General features: G+C 37.7%; 3 protein-coding genes and 1 pseudogene across 3 annotated transcripts; 3 read left to right on the top strand and 1 right to left on the bottom strand.

Moving 5' to 3' along the window:
- The first annotated feature begins 2,188 nt into the window (after window positions 1-2,188).
- Window positions 2,189-4,963, top strand: LOC147290491 (ubiquitin-conjugating enzyme E2-17 kDa). Its single transcript, XM_086234694.1, has 4 exons — window positions 2,189-2,401; window positions 3,348-3,475; window positions 4,087-4,191; window positions 4,589-4,963. Exons 1-4 carry the CDS (start codon window positions 2,332-2,334, stop codon window positions 4,730-4,732), a joined length of 447 nt encoding a protein of 148 aa, XP_086090820.1. The 5' UTR covers window positions 2,189-2,331; the 3' UTR covers window positions 4,733-4,963.
- A 2,984-nt stretch (window positions 4,964-7,947) lies between these two features.
- On the top strand, window positions 7,948-8,763 carry LOC147290490 (ethylene-responsive transcription factor ERF069-like). The gene has a single exon (XM_086238571.1). The coding sequence runs from the start codon at window positions 7,948-7,950 to the stop codon at window positions 8,761-8,763; it is 816 nt and encodes a 271-aa protein (XP_086094697.1).
- Window positions 8,764-12,597: 3,834 nt separating this feature from the next.
- On the bottom strand, window positions 12,598-13,694 carry LOC147290489 (plastid division protein PDV2-like; annotated as a pseudogene).
- Window positions 13,695-14,368: 674 nt separating this feature from the next.
- Window positions 14,369-18,721, top strand: LOC147290488 (Mitochondrial substrate carrier family protein). The gene is made up of 10 exons (XM_086235449.1): window positions 14,369-14,924; window positions 15,240-15,314; window positions 15,513-15,629; window positions 16,273-16,332; window positions 16,480-16,650; window positions 17,156-17,255; window positions 17,494-17,585; window positions 17,693-17,842; window positions 18,026-18,084; window positions 18,200-18,721. The coding sequence occupies exons 1-10, from the start codon at window positions 14,688-14,690 to the stop codon at window positions 18,330-18,332; spliced, it is 1,194 nt and encodes a 397-aa protein (XP_086091575.1). The 5' UTR covers window positions 14,369-14,687; the 3' UTR covers window positions 18,333-18,721.
- The last annotated feature ends 665 nt before the right edge of the window (window positions 18,722-19,386 follow it).

The raw sequence follows: 19,386 nt of genomic DNA, 5'->3' as shown, positions 1-19,386 counted from the left end.
GCGTTGGCAAAGGTCACCTAGTAATATGAAAACAAATTAATGAATTATAAATGGTACTCAAATATTTGAATTTAATTATCACAAATATTTGAGTTTAACTAGCAAAAATAAAGTATACACAATCTCAAATATAGTACACACATATTGATCAAACATAAATATGTGAATTTAATTAACAAAAATATTTGAGTTTAACTAGCACAAATAAAGTATACACAATTTAAAATAAAGTACATACATATTAATCAAACATAAATATGTGAATTTAATTAATAAAAATATTTGAGTTTAACTAGCAAAAATAAAGTATACACAATTTAAAATAGAGTACACACATATTAATCAAACATAAATATGTGAATTTAATTAATAAAAATATTTGAGTTTAACTAGCAAAAATAAAGTATACACAATTTAAAATAGAGTACACACATATTAATCAAACATAAATATGTGAATTTAATTAACAAAAATTTTTGAGTTTAATTAGCAAAACTCACCGTATCAATTTGATTTTGCCCGCTAGTGCGTGATCGTTCGGCCGCCAAGATACATTTATGATATTTCGAGGTGGCTTGCCCTATTTTCTTGAAGTGAGCCATGACCGCTCCAATTTGTCGCCCATTCCTCACGGCGAGAGGACATTTCCGAATAAATTGATCGTACACTTTATTCCAAAATTCCATGTTTCTTTGATTGGATCCGATTTCACAATCTTCCGAATTTTCCATCCAAGCTTCAACAAGCGCTACCTCTTCTTCAATGGACCAATTCTTTTTCCTTGCATTTTCCATGATTGGAAAAAAAGAATTTTCTAGGAAAAGTGAGGTGATTTGAATAGATTGATAAAATGAATGAATTGGATAGATAGATGTGTGAAAAAATGAAGTGTGAATGCTCAATTTATAGGAAAAATGATGAAATAGCCGTTATAAATTTTTCAGAATTTTTAAATATTTTTTTGAATTTTTTTGGTATTTTTTTGGTATTTTTAATTGCATTATAACGGTCAATTAATTCTAGCCGTTGATCTCCAACGGATACACTCATCTGAGCCTCCAGACGCTGCCACGTGTTGCAGCCTTCTTTTTTTTTAATTGAAACCGGGCTTAAAAAGAGGACCGTTGATCTGCAACGGGCAAGTGATCTGGGCCAACGGTGTGAAGCAAGCGCGCGTGTGGGCGAGTGGGAGGCAGCACCTGCGATGAACAGTGGCGTGTCGGCCACTTGAATCCCTCCCTCCGAAGTACTAATATGCCCCTGCCAATAATTAAAATTCCGGACCGTGCCTCAGCTTTTTGAATTTGTCAAAAACCCTTTTTCGTCTTTTCCATTCCGGTGCTTTATTGGGTGAACAGTGCTTGTCGGCTACTGTTTTCTCTCCCTCCGCAAGTACAAAAATACCCCTGCCAATAACGAAAATTCCGGACTGTGCTGAAGGGTTTTAATTCTTCTCTCTGCCCTTTTTCGTCTTTTCGATTTCGGTGGGACCCACTGTGATAAAAAACTCACACACTCTCACTCTCAACCAGATCCTCTCCTCACCCTCAACTCTAACCCTCACTCACCCTCACTCTCATTATTCCGGCCCATTGTAGCAAAATTAGAGTTTCAGGGCACTCTCACTCTCACTCTCAAGCTCACCACTGTGGAAGGCCTTATGTGGAAGATATGAGACTCATGTGTTTTTTTACGTGGTATATGACGAGGTGTCCACTCTAGTCTCTATTATTGACGTCTTCATAAAATCAAATACCTATTTTCCGCCTAAATTGTCCACATGTGCCATCCAACATGAATTACATGACATGTACTCCAATAGAAATTAGAATGGACTTCTCATCACTCGGAGAAAATGTGAGTTATATGACTTTCATATAAGCAAATAACGCTTGAGAGGTCAAGACAAATAAAAAACATACAAACTTACAGGGTGTAAAATGTAGTTAATCCAAAATTTATTTATGAAAGTCCAGTGGGTCCTAGAGAACCACCAATTGGTGGTCAGACTAAAGCACTATCCAAATCGAACCAGAACCATTGAAGTTATCATGAAAGCAAAGTCATCAAAATGGACGGTCGAAAATTAATCTTGACCTTGTAGAACAAGATTCACATAAAAGCAGAACCTCTTGGAATCCATCTCTCTCTCTCTCTCTCTCTTAGGCACATACTAACAAATAACAATACGTATTACATTCATTTCCTCTTCTGTCTCTTTCTCATCTTATTATTATTGAATTTATTGTACACTTCGTCAAGTGCGTTCTCTCTTCCTTTTTTCTGAAACTCCTTTCCTCTTAGATCCGTGACGATCTACGAGGTTCATCGATGGCTTCAAAGCGGATCTTGAAGGAGCTCAAAGATCTCCAGAAGGACCCCCCAACCTCTTGCAGCGCAGGTACCATCTCCTTCTTCGATTTTCCATGTTCTTATTCCTCTTTTTTGTTGGTTTTAGCGTTTACTTTCCAATTTCAGCTTCCTAAGCTTCTTTTGAAGCTCGATCTATGAATTTTTATTTGTTTGCGGACATGGGTCGTTATAAAATTTTTATATTTTGTTATATATTATGTCTGCGTGTTAGCTTGAGCTTGTTTAGTTGTTTTTTTATTTCTTTTTAATTTTGGGTTTTGTGGAGATTCTCGTTTTTTGATTTATAAGAAATGAAAGCATGTGTTTGAGTACGATTTACATGACCAGGAGCTGGTCAGCTGGTGTGTCTGTATTATAAAGGCAATGAAAGTATCTGGGTATATTGAGACATTGGGTTGTGTGTTGAGTGATTTAATTTGTGAAGATATACAGGCCTTGAATATGAAATATAGGGTCTTTGTTTATGGCTTTGGGTGTCTTGTAAGGTTGTTTTTTTATTTGTTCTTCTCATAATGCAATTTTCTTGAAAAAAAAATTGTTGAAAACTTGTGAAATTTTGGTTTTCTAATGTGCTAACAGAAATTTGACTTGAGCTTATGTGGACAGTTTTGTGTGAACGATTAGAATGTGTATTATATGAAGGACACTGCAGCCGAGAGTGAATTTTTCATGGTTGATCACCATTGACTGGAATAGGATTCTACAGTATTAGCTGTGAGAGTTTGGTAAACCTGTATATGTGTGTGTGTGCATGATGGAAAATTATTCCGTAGAAAAATTTTCTGAGAAACACGAATATTTCCTTAGTTTTTGTATAAAAGGAAAGAAAGAAATGAAATTTTCTGACTCCTATTTACTGAAGAAAGCATGTATTAGTTGCTAGAACGTTGTATAGTGAATTATATTTTATAATAACATTGATAATTGTATGCTATGAAACTATTTTGAGGTACATTACTTGTCTTTGATGACAGGGCCTGTTGCTGAAGACATGTTTCATTGGCAAGCAACAATAATGGGCCCCCCAGATAGTCCTTATGCAGGGGGTGTCTTTCTAGTTACCATTCATTTCCCTCCTGATTATCCATTTAAACCACCTAAGGTATGTCATCAATTTTAATATGTTTTTGTAGAAATTGTTAATTTAGCTTCATCCAATTTGTATTCTTTGTTGCTTCTCTCCTTTCTACTCTCTCTGAGTTGCTTTCCCTGTCCAGTGTCCTGCATCGGTAGGATTCAATTCCATAAAGATTAGACCAATATGATTGTTGTGTTTATGAGGCTCTTAGTGATGGATATTGCTGATTAAGATAATATTTTATGGTCAAAGGTACAAGGGTTGTAAAATGGGCCTGCCTGGCCTGGTCCAACCAGAGGTACAAGGGCCAGGGCCCAACCTGGTCTTATGTCAAGTTTATTGGGTTAGATCTTAGCCAAGGAAAGCTTGGCCTAGGCCGCTTTCCTAGGCCTGACTGCCACTCCTTATATTGGTGGGTCTTGTCCCCTATATGACATCAAGCTTGACTGTTCCATGTCCTGAAAAATAATCTATGAGGAGCTTCATAATCAAATTGACGCCTTGTAATGAAATTTTTATTAATTTATCATGTCTTGAAGTGTCTCCAATGCTCTGGCAGTCTGGTATAATAGTTTAGAAACTGAAAAATGAAATTTATTAATTTATTCTAATCTGTCACCAATTTAATTTTTCAGGTTGCATTTAGGACCAAGGTCTTCCATCCAAATATCAACAGCAATGGAAGTATTTGCCTTGACATTTTGAAAGAGCAGTGGAGCCCTGCTCTGACCATATCTAAGGTTCTGATCTCTAAGTGACTTTGTTATGATTTAGTATTAAAAGGTTATCAATTTCTCTAGTCCAAGATAATATGGACATGGGATTGTGATTACCACGAGGAACTTAACAGATAATTGCATATTTTCCATGCTGAAGTCCAGATGTTGGTGTCTAATTTAAATACTTTGTCCAACATCTTTTTGGAAAGTAGATGTAAGTTACTGGGAAAATCAGATGGGCACAAAATTATTTATAAATTAATTCTCATCATCTACCCCTCATCTGGCTTTCCATCAAGGAGCATATGCCATTGGATCTACTCTCCATTGTTAATGCATGGTTGCTTTACACCCTTTTCACTGTTTCATATGTGCCAGTTTTTAAGTGGGTAGGAAAGGGTCTTGTTTCCTATTTCAGGTGTTGCTATCCATTTGTTCCCTGTTGACGGATCCGAACCCAGATGATCCCCTGGTGCCAGAAATTGCTCATATGTACAAGACAGACCGGGCAAAGTACGAGACAACTGCAAGGAGCTGGACCCAGAAGTATGCTATGGGCTAGTGTGCTTTGTGGTGAGGGCATGTAGGACATCGACTTGTATTCCTTGTTATGTATAAAAGAAGCGTGGTGTAATAGACATTGAAGAATATATCTACGTGCAGCCCCCACTTAAATCATGACAATGTTTTAGGTGGTTTAATGGATATTTTTATCTTAGAAACAATGAAAGATCAGCTGTTAATGTTCAATGTACTGTCTATATGTGAAATTAAAAGTTTGTTGGCATTAAAACCTTCTCCATGTCAATTTGATGCATGATGACATGTTAACCCCAATGCCTTACAAAAAAACTTTCTTATCATAGGTGTATGTTTTGGAAGTTTTACTCATGACCTAGCTGCGTGATTTTACTACCTAGAACATCTAGAAAAGGTTTGATTTTTCTGAGATCTAAATCACGACCAAGTGTTAAATGTGATAATGCATTAACTAGGAGGTGGATGTTCATGCAAAACTGTATTTTGAGGATTTCAAATGTGGGTGAAGTTTTAAGTTCATGGGATTAATTGGTTAATTCAAGTGGTGAGGGAGAGTAGGGTAATAGGTTAGCACTAAAATAGGTTAAAGGTTCGGGAAGTTAAGAGTGCACCTACTTCGTACCACTGTGCTAGTACAAGACAGCCATGAAATACAACTTTGTTATCATGAGACTGAACATTAACCAATTTGAAAAATTGTTTGAGTGCACCATTGGGCTGTAAATTGAAAAAGTCAACTGTCTAGGTCGTAGGGGAGGACATTGTTTATGTCTGGCTCAACCCTCCAAATGGGGAAAGGCCAGATGAAATGTCTGATACTTAATTTTTCCCATTACTGATTAATTAGTGTGAGTGTGACTCATTCAAGTTCAACCAAGTTTTGATTATTTTTCCTCATCTAATTCTTATTTTCTTATGTTCCATTTGGGAAAAAAGAATTGTCCGTATTTATATTTAGCCTTATCTTTCTATTCTGATGTTGAGAACTTTATTTCCTTGGTAAAAAAGTTTCCTTGGCTGTCAAGTTGTTCTTCTGCAACCACAAATATCCTGGCTTTCTTCATCATCACCCCCATTTTACAGTCTAGAAATAGTTGTACTATTAACTGGGATTCCTTGAAGTTAAGATTAGGATAGCTCATGAATACAATCTTACACTATACACCAAAGAAAACTACTGGCATCCACATTGATACAAGTAATTAAATCTTTGCACACTAGCCTTCAACTTGTTCCATCACTTGTGCTATCAACTTATTGAATTCTTATCTCTAAAGAGAATTTTTATTTATTTTGAAATTTGAAGTAGATGGGTGAGTCACGACTACTTTCTACTCTTTTTTCAGAAAGTTTGGTCATCAATGATTTATTTGAATCCTGTATGGATTGAAACTATTGCTTGGAGATATGCCAAAATTGTGTATACACTCTTACTATAAAATAAAGGCCACAGGGGACTGAAACAAGCAGGAAATATCTTGGGTTGTCTGCAGCAAAACATCAAAACAAACCTACTTTTTTCCACTGAATTCTTTTTCCTTCCTAGTAAAACATCATTTTTCCCTAGTCCATCCTCTGCTTTTCATGAGAGAGGAAAAAGGTAGCACGGTTTGTCTTAATTTTTATGGAGCAAGTAAATAGAGTAACTCGGTCTGATTTTCTAAAAGTTGGGGATCCGTTATTATATAGACGAAATATACAATACACACAGATTTAAGGGTCCATAATCTATATCCTATGATTTCATGGTATGAAAAAAGTGAACCAGCGTGAATTTAAAGGCCACCACGCGTCCGCATACAATACAATGTCCACACCATAGCAAGATTTCTAAATCTGACTTAGCAAGCCCAAAGAAAAATTAAACCCTTTTTAATTTATGAAGAACATTAAGAAGAAAATGAAAAGAAAGTGATGTGAACTGTGAAGCAAATGAGAAATAGTGATAGACAGCAACAAATGAGAAGAGAAGAGAAAGTCTTTGCAGTTTCCTTTGACCCCAATTCCAAAGCCATGAAATCCGTACTTTACACAGTCCCAACTCCCCTTACCTCATAGTCTCGTACTGAGAATTGACCCAACATCTCTTTCTTTAACTTATTTGAGTTTTTTTCTCTATTTAAAATAGTCAGCAATAATGGTGGTCTTGGACCTTGGTCAGTCAACAGCCCATTTTTTTTAGTGACAGAAGAAAACAGTTATAAATTACAGATTTTGATCAAATAAAGTAATTGACGACAGATATTATTATTAGTTAACTAAGTAAGAAACAAATTTGTAGTTTTGGGGGCTGAAAAATCTATGTACTTGCAACTTGGAGCGCAAGCATCAACAAGAGCCGATATGTTATCCTATTCTGTGGATAGAAAAATCAATATTTGGTATGAAATTCAAAATGAAAACGAAAAAAAATTGACTAAGGATTGTTTTTTTCAAAAAGAGAGAGGCAGAGATACATGCTTGATTGCCAAGGAAAAGTTGTAACCGAGTCCCTATTTATGTTTGTTTGGCAAACAAATTTTTTTTTCAAGAAAATATAATTTTAATAAATTATATTAAAATAAAAATAAATATAGATATGAAGAAATAACACTATATCAGTCATGAATTGGTCAAAAAAAAAAAACACTATATCAGTCATAAAAACTAGCCTATATTGGCATGGCAAACATGTAAGTTTTATGAAAAGATCATACTAACATGATTTCTTTCATTTTTCACACAAAAATTCTTTTATGATGTATGAGATTTCCATTAAAATGAAAATAAGAGTGTATATGTTAAAATTTATAAAGAATTGAGATATTGGGAGAAATTAAAGTAAATATCCAAGTTATTTGTGGCGATACCAAAATATATTCTGTAGCCAACCAATAAATAAATCTTGAGATTTTGATTTTACTTGTCAGTTGTCACTTAAGAAAAATTGACTTTTTAAATTTATATTAGGAAGAAACTTCAAAATTATTTAAAATTTTGAAGGAAATCTTATTTATTTATTTTATTATATTTAAGGAAAAATGAAAAGGTTGGAGGCTGCTAAGATCCTCTAAAACCGCGATTATTGGCATTTTGGACTCGTCTACTCCTCACACCCAGCTCTCTCTCTTCTTCTTATTTATAGTTGGCTTTTGCTTTTCTCAATGCTTCTTCATCAGTTACTAACTTACTGTTCGTTAACATTTCAATTGAAATTTCTTGTTTGCTCCATCTCTCAAGAGATTCCTTTAGTTAAGCATGAATTCAACTAAGTACAGAGAGCAGCGAACTGTGACTAACAAGCTTGTCAAAACGCTAACGAAGCATTCCCCGGAATCCAATGCCAGAGCGCCGAAAATAGTACGGATTTTGGTAACGGATAAAGATGCCACAGATTCATCCAGCGACGAAGAGCAGCCGAGTTTGAAACACAGAGTGAAGAGGCTGATCAACGAAGTGAGAATTGAAGACTGTTCGAAACTGTTGAATGGGAAGCCTCCAAAGGCGAAAGCTTCAGCGAGGTGCAGAGGAACGGAGGAGGAGCATTTTCCGGGGGCGAACGGCAAGAGGTTCCGAGGCGTCCGGCAGCGGCCATGGGGGCGGTGGGCGGCGGAGATTCGCGACCCCATTCGGCGGACGAGGGTTTGGCTCGGCACCTATGACACGCCCGAAGAGGCCGCTCTGGCTTACGACAAGGCTGCCATTTGCATCAAGGGACCTCTGGCCTTCACCAATCTCATCAAGCCTCCTCCCGAAACCGATGCTGTTTCGCTCAACTCGGATTACGATTCGAGCAACCCCATGATTTCTCGAGAGACTGATGAGTTTGTTGCGGTTAGTCTCTGCTCGCCCACCTCTGTTCTCAGTGGTAGTAGTGATGGTGGGTGGAAGCCACTTCTTCAAGCTGAAGACTTTCCGGAACAAGATTTTGTGTTTTTCGATACGCAGAGTCCAATATTTTTGGACGAAATCATGAGTATACCAGAAACCCTATTGAAAGAAGATTTGTCTGATATTTCGCTGGATTTGGATATCGGATCGTGTAAATGGGATGTCGAGGATTTCTTTCAATAACCGAAGGATAAAAAAGGTGTTGTGGGTTCTGAATTTTGAATGTGATTGAATGATTGATGATGCTTCATTCTTCAACAAATTACAAAAACAAATTTTTCAAGTTTTCGGGTTGAGTCGATGATAGGGTGGTAGATATCGGAGTGGGAGTTTTGATTCTTGTTAGTCTATAATGTTATATTTATATACGATTCGTATGAATGAGTTGGAATGCATGATTTGTTGTCTGTTGATCTTAGTTTTTGATCATTTTGAATGTTCATGAAGTCTGGAGAGTCACGAGAAGATATTTGTTTGTTATGCTGTAATGCATTTGTGATGGGGGTCTCAACAGTTTGCCAAGCAACTAAAATTTACTCTCTTTTGTTTTTTAAAAAAAAACTTCCAAATTACATTTGATTGGACAAATTAATGCATACTAAGTACTAAGTACTAACAAGTCACAAGAATTCAAATATAAAATGTTGGGAGTTCACAGTTCCCTCCATGTGAAGTTTCCAAACCTTTTAGAAAATGAGATTTTGAGTTTTTTTTTTGGCATTGAGAGGGATGTTTGAGTCATTCCAAATTTCCAATGACCCATATGGGTTCTGTGAACTAATGACTGTGATGTTAGTCATTGGCTTGACCCCTAAGTACTACACAGTACACATCTCGGAAAGGGTGACAACTTGAATAGGGGGGTCATAGTCATACACACTAGACCTTAGTCCTTAGGGGTCCCTAGGCCCTTAGCCTTTTCCAGTAATTACCAGGCATTGTCAGCTTTCTTTTCAGATGAAATCCCGGCATGCTTCTTGAATCTCCGGCCAACAGAAAGAGCACTATAGCCTATAGCTATGGTGTATCTTAGCTTTTGCTGGTCAATCTTATTCTTAACGTTAATAAAGGCCTTTACTGCTGTTGTTGGTATGTGTACTGTGAAAGACGAGGCTCCACAGTCCACATCACACACACCCACTTGCAACTTGCAATCCCCCCCTCTGTAAATTGTAGTTGGGTCCCTTTCTGTACTCTTTTTGTCCCTCTGTAAAAAATGGTATACATCGCAACCTTTTGCTTGCACTCCATAATGTTCAATTTGGTTTAGTTAACCAGAGGTTATAGACTCACTTGATGATGACCTTTTACAAAGCCTTTGTCCAATGATTCATGTTCATGAAAGAAGCAAATAAGCAATAGTTGGGTTTGGGTTGGTTTTAAGGTTTTTCTTGGGTCTCAAGTCTCAACAGGCTTATCACTTATCATTTCCAATAAAAGAGGGCAAAATTCAATTCAAAATAATATATTTAATTATAACAGAAAATAATAAATAATAAATAATAAAATTGAAATATATATTAAAAAAAACAGAGAACCAAAGTAAAGTCAACAAGAATAAACTATATGGAGGCATGGAGCATGCAGCCTCTTCCAGACTTCCAGTGCGTTGAACTTCTGTCGGTCTGGGGTGGTGCTGCCCTACCCTACCTTACAAAGTATTAAAGTAACAGTGTCTCTACTCTATTCTGCATGCTGCATACCCTTTAAAGCAAAACACTGAAACACTGCCCAGCAGCTCATTTAATAAGGAGCCCAAACTCTGTGAAATTCAACTCAATAGTACAATAAATCAGATTTCTTGTAGTGCAAGTGTAAGTGGTCCTTATGGTAGTACCAATGTACCACTTGAATTTTTGGTACTTAGGTTCTTGGGAAGTTTGTTTCTTGTAGTTCTGTTTCGTATGAATCTTAAGCATCAACAAATCGAGATTAATTTCATATATATACAACATCATGGAGCTCAAAATCATTTAAGGCAGGCCTAATATTTGCAAACCAAAATGGATAGGGAACATTCCTCAACAAAAAAAAAAAAAAAAAACATAAAGAAAAGGAAGAGAAGGAGAGGACATAATTTAATCAAAGGTGACAAAAGGATCGAAAGCAGGAAAAACAAGATTTTGTTTCCAATTCAATACCCTAAATACTATGTTAAGATAAATCTCTTTTTGACTCTCAAAGTTCATGCGAATACAGATTTAAGAAAAAGGAAAACAAAACAGTTCACGTGAATAACATGGGGTGTAAAGCCCACACCCTCAAGTTTAAGCCTAAGCCCATAGAAGCGTGCTCCAATATTTACTATATTTTTTGGGGGGGGCTATGCGCACCACCCCCCCAATTTTTTGCCCATTTTTGCCCATTTTGCCCTCCTCTCCTCCTCCCCCACCCAGCCACCACTCCCCCACCGATCCCCTCCCCTCCCCAGCCCGCCCCCAGCCAGCCCACCCCTACCCAGCCAGCCCGCACCCCCTCACCTCAAACCCCGCCGCCGTCGCACCCATCCCCAGCCGCCGTCGCACCCATCCCCAGCCCGCCCGCACCCCCTCACCCAAGCCCAGCCCCCGTCGCACCCATCCCCAGCCCGCCCGCACCCCCGTCGCACCCATCCCTAGCCCGCCCGCACCCCCTCACCTCAAGCCCCGCCGCGACCCCCGATCTGGAGAGAGAAGATGGTAGATAGAGGGGAGAGAGAGAAGATGGCAGAGAGAGAGAGAAGGGAGATCGGGCGGCGGGGAGGGCTGGGTGTGGGCGGGGTCGACCGGCGAAGGGGAGGGCTGGGTCGCGCCGGCGGCGGGGAGGGCTGGGTGGGTCGCACCGGCGGCGGGGAGGGCTGGGAGGGGTGGCCGGCCAAATTGGAGGGGCTGAGTTTTTTTTTTTTTAATGCAGGGGCAAAATGGGCACAAAGGGGTAAAAATTTAAGTGGGGTGGTCAACTTAGTGGATTAGGGTGGTGTGCATAGCCCTTTTCTTTCAAGTGGGCCACAAAATCTGAGCCATTATGGGAGAGTGAGCCCGACGAAAAGGTATCATTTGCAGGGGAACGTAGAGGTCTTATGAAATGTTATCTGCTTATCATATACATTTTTGAATCATATCAGAACATGTGGGGTCAGTGGGGTCCATTTAACCTACCACCAGATCAAGGATAGAGATCTGCAAGAGATCTTTGGGTGCGTCTAGTCATTGATGACCCTTTTTCAATTTTACTCTTCTTTATTATTTTTGAAAATTTACTGTCCAAATAAACTTTTTTTTTTTTTTTTTTATATGTATATATAACGGATATACAGTACTCTTTTCATATTCACTTTTGAAATTATATATGTGAGAGAAACGTTGTATACGTTTGCAAAAATTTGCGACAAAATGACCAGTTTCAAATGCAGTGCAGCAATATCAGTTTGAAAGGTTTTGTGCCCATCCCACTTTTGTGAACTGAAAGAAACCCCAATGAGCACTGGGCTGGTCCCAATTTTTGTCACTCCAACTGTCCAACAGAAGCAAGAGAAGTTATTTCTGTAACCTTCTCAACATGATTTAATCACATGGGTCCTAATGCTGCAGACTTTATAAAGAATAGTATATATATATATATCATGTTGTGTATGGTCATGTAACAAAATGAAGGATGGTACTGGCATGCCATAATTACTAAATAGGCATGATCTTATGAAATATGTCATCCCCAAGTGGTCTGACCCTAACTATAATTTAACCAAGCTAAGATGATTTTATGCTCTATAGTCTATATATGTACTTGTATCATGCATGACATACATAACTCCAAGTGATGAGAGAAAGGGTGTGGGGGCATGGACAGCTAAGTCACTTATTTTGTATGCCAATCTTCCTTTTAAAGAAAGAATAAATAAACCCACTGGAAAGAAGAAAGAAAAAGTGACCAAAATGATTGTGGAAAACACAGAATGCAAACTAAAACAGCCTTCATTATATTACTAACGGTTTCAGGCTCTCAACCACAGGCAATTGGAAAAAGAAAAGCTGAGAAAAGTTACTTCCATGGGATGAGTAACTTTCTAATGAACTTAGTGGTCAGGAACCTTCTGTTCTGAACACCAGGTTCAGCCTTTTTCTTCAATCTCTCTTTCAGAATCCAATTGAAAGGGGCATCATCATTTTCATTGCCAAACAAGGCATTCAGTTCTGTCACCACATCAAGTGACCTTCCTTTATATTCTGTCACCTTTCCTATTAGATTTAGTCTGCTTTCTTTCAAACACGTGAATGCTGCATTCCTATCCATCTGCTGCCAATAACTTACTCTCTGCATATAGATAGCCTTATTAAGTGTGAAAAAGATCATAGAAGAGCCTAGTAATTGATCAAGGATATACAATATTTTACCATATGATTTCAATTCCCTAAATCTTTTCCAACTAAGTCAATGCATATACATCTGTGAACAGTTGCATCTTTGGTTTCATGAACAAATCTCTAACAACTTAAGGACTCTGTCATCCTAGCTTTTTTGCTAAGATCCAATCCAGACTATCTCAATCTGTTAGACAACCACTATGGCCCAAAAGTTTAAGTGTTGATGAAGGATTCGAACCCAAAACCTCTTACAAACAAGACTCTATATCATGTTAGACAACCACTATGACTCAAAAGCTTAAGTTAATTGGGGAATAAACAATAATGTATATCCAAGCTAACATAATCCAATCCAACTTAAATTGGTATTTAAAGTTATAGGATTGGATTTCTTTTTATTAGATTTCATAGTTTCCTGTAATTTGGGCAGTGAGGGAATTTGCAGGACTACTAGCAGATGTAGATTGGACAATCCATAAAAGTAGAGAAGCAAAGAAAAAGAGGACAATCCATAATGTTGAGGAGGAGTATGTCTATACCTGTAAATACATGACTCTGTTCTCAACTTCCTTTAGTGAATTTCTAATGGCAATCAATCTCTTCCTCTCCTCCCCAAATGGGGCCTCTGCAATATCACAGTAACCACCATCTTTTGAACAGAATTTACAGAGCCTGCTACATTCTCTACTTCCATTGTTGAGCCTACCATCTGCAAAGACCATTCTCTTGATGGGAAGACTGCAGGTCTTTCACAACTCCATCAGACAAAAACATTGCCACATCAATCAAAACCTACTAATCTTGTGGTTTTCAATGTTTATTTTTTTTTTAATACTCTTTTCATACCAGGCAATCACTACACACCAGCTCAAGAAAAATGATTCCATTTGTGGTTTCAACAGAAGCAGGAAAAAGTGGTGATCTACTAACCATCTCAAACAGCCCTCTAGATCCCATTTGTGTCAGGGGATGATTCTTAATTTCTCATTAGCAATTTATTTTCACTCATGGTTTGTCCAGAAGTGTTTTCAAATTGAATATCTTTTTATTTCTTATATACCATTCACTATTCTTAAATAGTCGATGTCTCATATTTGTACTACATTTATAGACTACATTATAGGTGACACAAATAGTTTCTCTACAAAGAATTTATTAGTTGGAAGGACTTGCTAATTACAACTTTTATATCCATCATTGTAAAAGAAACTTACTTATCATAAGTATGCATACATTATGAGAGCGACAGACACAATCTTGTGCTCAGTTTCAGATTATCAACCTGGTAATGGGCTCAATTTTAGTCCAATTAAAATCAGTCCTAACTCCTAAGTCTATCAACTGAGCTTCCCAGTCAGGCCCATAAAAGCTCAACCGAAAAAGTCTATGATAAATTAATGATCCACAATCCACAATCCTAAGCAGCCCCGATTGTTTGGCGCCCTCAGCTCCACGCCACGAATCACACTATCATACACATACGCAATGACGCACTCTCTCTCTCTTCTCTTGCATTTCCCATGAAAAATTGAAAATTGAGAAGCCAAAATGTTGAATATAATATATACAAGGCCAACCTTCTCCCATTTCTTCTCTACCATAAACCTTCTCAGTTTTGTTTCTTGGTCAATCTCTTTAACCTGCAAAACCCATAATCCCAAACAAGAATAGCATCAAAATTCAAAGGTCCATCCTTTTTCCAAGGAAACAAACAAATTTCTGAGAAAAGCTGAGCTCAGGGCTTAGAGAGAGAGACCCAGAAGGAAAATGGTGGGTTCAAGGCACAGCCTGCCTTCGTGGATGAGCACAGCAGCGCGCAGAGTTGAATTCGAAGGAAACGTAGATACAATGTTCAAAGAAGGCAAAGAACAACAACAACACAAACAGCACCATCATTCTGTGCCCGTACCTGATGCCAATTTGAGTTTTGGAGAGAGGGCTCTCTCTGCTGCTGGTGCCGCTTTTGTCTCTGCAATTCTCGTAAACCCTCTTGATGTTGCCAAGGTCTTGTAAATTTTGTTCCTTTTTTGGATTCTTATAATTGTGCTCTGTTTTGTGACTTTCTGGAAGATGCCCATTTGTTCATTTCTTCATCTGCAATTGAGATTCTATATAATGAACCCATCGAGACGATGATCATATGATGTTGTGAATTAATAAACGGGTCATTTTATTAAGTTTAAAAATAGTAAAATACCCTTTCGGAACTGATTAGTGTGTGCCTGAAAACTAGTCATTTGTGAAACTTGCATGTTTAGAAAAGGCTCTATCTTCAGGTTTTTGTTATTGGAATTAATCGGTGTTATGCATTACCTTCAGACAAGGTTGCAAGCGCAGGCTGCTGGAGTTCCTTATCAGGGGCTATGTGGTGCGGCTTGTTTTGAAACAAACCCGGTATGCATACAGCTTCTTTGTGATTACTTAAAGAGTAATACTTTTGCTTGAGTTTATCTTAATTACTTGGCAACAAAAGGATCATTATTTACAGACCATGAATGTTTTTACAAGCTTGAATCATAGTTATCTGCTTTCATGTCTGGATATTTCCTTGTACTGAAGCACCTTTGTTTTTGGCTTTGGGGTTGTCTCTAGATGCTTCCAGATTTAAGATCTTCTACACCTTCAGTACTTGGATCCAAGACTGTCTGCCCTCCAGAGTGTAACCAGTATAAAGGAACACTCGATCTATTGTACAAAGTCATACGTCAGGTTGGTGGATGCATAAACTTATTTATATATAGTAAATTCTTCTCCCAGAAAGTAGTGACCTATGTTTCATTATGTGTTAGGTGGCCTCTCGTGCTTATATTTCAAGTATCTATCTTTAAACAGAAACTTCTGCAATCCACTAGAGTACTCATATCATATTCTTTTATATAATTTTTCAACCTTAAGAATCCGTTGTCATAGATTAAGCAGGCATAGGTTTTGTATTAACCTTTTATTCTAAAGGAAATAAAATGTACTTTCTCTCTCTCATTAATTGCGCAACAGTCTGAAAGTTCTGTGTGAAGTCTTAGATAGAGTAGTTATGCAAATTGCTGTTTGATTTGGGGGGAAAAATGGAAAAGGAGAAGTATCTAAAACATGTCTGATGGTAGATATTATCTCAGAGCGGTTATTATGCTAGTATTGCATAGTATCAGTACAGAAGGTATTACATATGGAAATTTGTGATGCCTTAACAGTACATGCATGACATGTGGAGAATTTTCATGTTGTTAAGACACTCTTCAATGCCTTGTCCATGTGCCTGTTGTATCCCAATAATGGGACTATCTGTTTCTCACCTTTGAGTTTGTAGGAAAATCCTTTAATGTTAGAGGGGTTTCACAGGAATGAATTGGTGCAGGAAGGATTCTGGAGACTCTGGAGAGGTACTAATGCAAGCTTAGCATTGGCCATACCAACTGTAAGTCTCTCTCTTACCAAAGATTGCCTCTTCATATTAATGGTTAATTGCAGTGTTTGATCCCATGCACTGGGTTGACGCAAGATAGTGAGCACTTTTTCGGGAAATCATGTTTCTGGTAGCTATTGTTTCCTCTTTGTCAATCAGGTGGGGATCTACATGCCTTGTTATGACATTTTTCGCAACATGATGGAAGATTTCACGACTCAGAATGCTCCAAATCTGGCACCATATGTCCCATTAGTTGCAGGGTCAGCTGCACGATCATTAGCTTGTGTCTCTTGTTACCCTATTGAATTGGCAAGGACACGCATGCAGGTATCTAATTTTGTAGATTGATGTCCTCATGTATTCTATATATTTCCATTATGACAATTTTACAATGTACCTGACTTTTGAACTTGGGTTTGTTTTGTATGCTTCTGTTTACTTTAGAATTCATCTGATAGCCATATGTTATTGCTATCCACATCAAGAACTCTCGTCCAATCCCATGCGTTTGATGTCAGCAACTATACCACAAATTATCATAGTTTCTGACAAATACGATTTACAATGTTTGACCTTTGTTTTTAACTGTTTGAAAGACCGATTTTCATCACAGAAATACAATAAACATCAGAAAGATAGACTATTGACTACCTTGACGTTTTATTGATCTAGTCATTTATTAATTAATTGTTTTGCTTTATTTTTGACCTAAACTATATCACATTTTCCAAATCTTAGATTGAAGATTACGTAGCTGGGGAGAACTAACCTTTTTTTTTTATTATTATTATAATTGAAAATTTTCATACTGTTCTCTCTTCTTTAAGTGTAGGCATTTAAGGAAACCCAAGCTGGTGTGAAGCCTCCAGGAGTTTGGGGGACGCTGAGTGGGGTCATCAACCCTGTCAAGAGCACTAGCCCCCTTCAAAACTGTAAGTAAACTCCTAACTTGACTTCATTCTTATAGTTTGATTTAGTTCTCTACTTCTCCAACTCTCTTTAATAATTGGATTTGCAGCTGATTTTGAACAAGATGATGTGATGATCATGTAATAAGCTGTAATGACAGTTTGATGGATACCCTATTTTTCATTGGAATGGTTCTAAGGTTTCCTTTTAGTTATTACATATTGTTGATGACTTTTTTGTCTTCTCTTTCTTTTGTAACAGTACAAAACTATCGCGTCTTGTGGACTGGCCTCGGAGCGCAACTTACTCGTGATGTTCCTTTCTCTGCAATCTGTTGGTCAACCCTTGAGCCAGTGAGTTACATTATTTCATGAAATTCAAGAGATACCGTCTGGTTACCTTTCATGCCTTGCACCAGTAGATGTATGATGTGAATTCTTCTTTTTCCCCTTTTGTGCAGATCAGGCAAAGAATTCTTGGTCTGGTTGGTGATGAAGCCAGTGCAGTTGGTATCCTCGGGGCAAATTTCTCTGCTGGATTTGTTGCAGGAAGCCTTGCAGCTGCTGCTACATGCCCACTAGATGTGGCAAAAACACGTCGGCAGATAGAGGTTAGTTCTCTAATATAAGCTTCACCCTGAATTTCTCTCTCCTTTCTTGTCATTGTACCAGAAGAATTAGTGAAAGAATCCTAAGGACTAGATGCTACAGATTTGTTCACGAGATTCAAGAGCACCAAAGATAAAAGAAAAGAAAAACCTTTTATGTTTGTTTTGACAGTTTCCTTCTTGCAGAATGATCCTGCAAGGGCATTAAAGATGACAACGAGAAAAACTTTGCTTGAAATTTGGAGGTATGTGAGACTTCAAGTGCAAAATAAGGCATCTCACGTGATTTCAATTCACTATTACATTTGAACCTTATTTGTTTCCAACCAACCATGGCCTTGAACCTTTTGTTTGGAACAGGGATGGAGGAATGAAGGGGCTGTTTATGGGAATTGGTCCCCGTGTTGGTCGCGCCGGCCCTTCTGTTGGGATAGTTGTCTCGGTTTATGAAGTTGTCAAATATGTTTTACATTATAGACACCTGACTCAATGATTAAAGTGAGGCACATTCGATTGTGCTTGCCCTTTGGTTGGTTTTGAGATTGGTTTCCTTTGTATAAAGCTAACAAGGTGGTTGGTTTTGGGATTATGGTTTCCTTGTACAAAGCTAACAAGGCACCTATCGATACAAAAGGAAGGGGGGAATCACTTGTAATTTCCTCGGTGTGAATGACAATGTTGTTCCATCATGGTGGTGAAGAAAGGCTTCAACGGTACGAGATCACAACAAATTTTGGAGAATAAAAGATGCAACATTTGGATGTTTTTTCCTTTACGACCTTCAAGTTCGATAGCAGCATAATAAATGCAAATGTCTTTCTTTTTTGTTACAATGCAAATTGTTTTCTTTGTCCCAAGAGTAGTTGATATTCATGTTCTTTCTTTGAACGGAGAAATTAATCATAGTAGGCACAGGCAATCCCAAAACACTTGGCCATAATTCTTGAACATGCAACATTATTCCGGAATAAAGATCCACCTTTCTTTCTTTTCATTGAAAAGAAAGTACCCGACAGACTACTACTACTACTGGTTTATGTCTCCAAAATGGGATTTATGTTTTGACAAGTAAATGATTATTATACAAGAAACCATCTTTAAACAAAATGCCACCAAATTCTCTTAGATCAATAATATTAATAATACGTGGAGGAAGAAGAAATGCCTTCTTTCGCTTGTAAATCCACATTGTCCTCACCCACAAACTTGGCAAGGTCCCCTTTATATATCCACTTCGAAGTTCTCTTTTTTCAAAATTTAAAAAAAAAAAAAAAAATTAATAAACTCACAAAGGCGAGGAGAGGTGCCTTGTTTGGGGTTGCTTGAGGGGGTGGGAGGAAAGATAAAAAGGGGGTGGGAGGAAAGATAGAGAGGGGTGTGGGGAGAAGGGGTTAGAATTTTTTTTTATTGTAGAAGAATTAAATTGAATTAAAAACTTACACAAAGAAAAGGGTAAAGTGAGCAAATTTTTTTAGCTCAAATAGTCTCATCACCCTAAACAAAATGGAATGATGATGGACAAATGAAATGTAAAACCAAATCAAAAT

This window comes from Dryas octopetala, chromosome 3 (assembly GCF_963921425.1).
Source record: "Dryas octopetala chromosome 3, drDryOcto1.1, whole genome shotgun sequence".
NCBI classification, from domain to species: domain Eukaryota; kingdom Viridiplantae; phylum Streptophyta; class Magnoliopsida; order Rosales; family Rosaceae; genus Dryas; species Dryas octopetala.
Note: the sequence above shows the minus strand (reverse complement) of the source record. Positions and strands in the feature narration are given on the sequence as shown.

Coding starts and splice junctions, on each gene's coding strand:
- LOC147290491 (XM_086234694.1), top strand. CDS start 2,332: ATGGCTTCAAAGCGGATCTTGAAGGAGCTCAAAGATCTCCAGAAGGAC. Junction 3,476..4,086: donor ATCCATTTAAACCACCTAAG/GTATGTCATCAA, acceptor TTAATTTTTCAG/GTTGCATTTAGGACCAAGGT. Junction 4,192..4,588: donor CTGCTCTGACCATATCTAAG/GTTCTGATCTCT, acceptor TTCCTATTTCAG/GTGTTGCTATCCATTTGTTC.
- LOC147290490 (XM_086238571.1), top strand. CDS start 7,948: ATGAATTCAACTAAGTACAGAGAGCAGCGAACTGTGACTAACAAGCTT.
- LOC147290488 (XM_086235449.1), top strand. CDS start 14,688: ATGGTGGGTTCAAGGCACAGCCTGCCTTCGTGGATGAGCACAGCAGCG. Junction 15,315..15,512: donor CTTGTTTTGAAACAAACCCG/GTATGCATACAG, acceptor GGTTGTCTCTAG/ATGCTTCCAGATTTAAGATC. Junction 15,630..16,272: donor TGTACAAAGTCATACGTCAG/GTTGGTGGATGC, acceptor GAATTGGTGCAG/GAAGGATTCTGGAGACTCTG.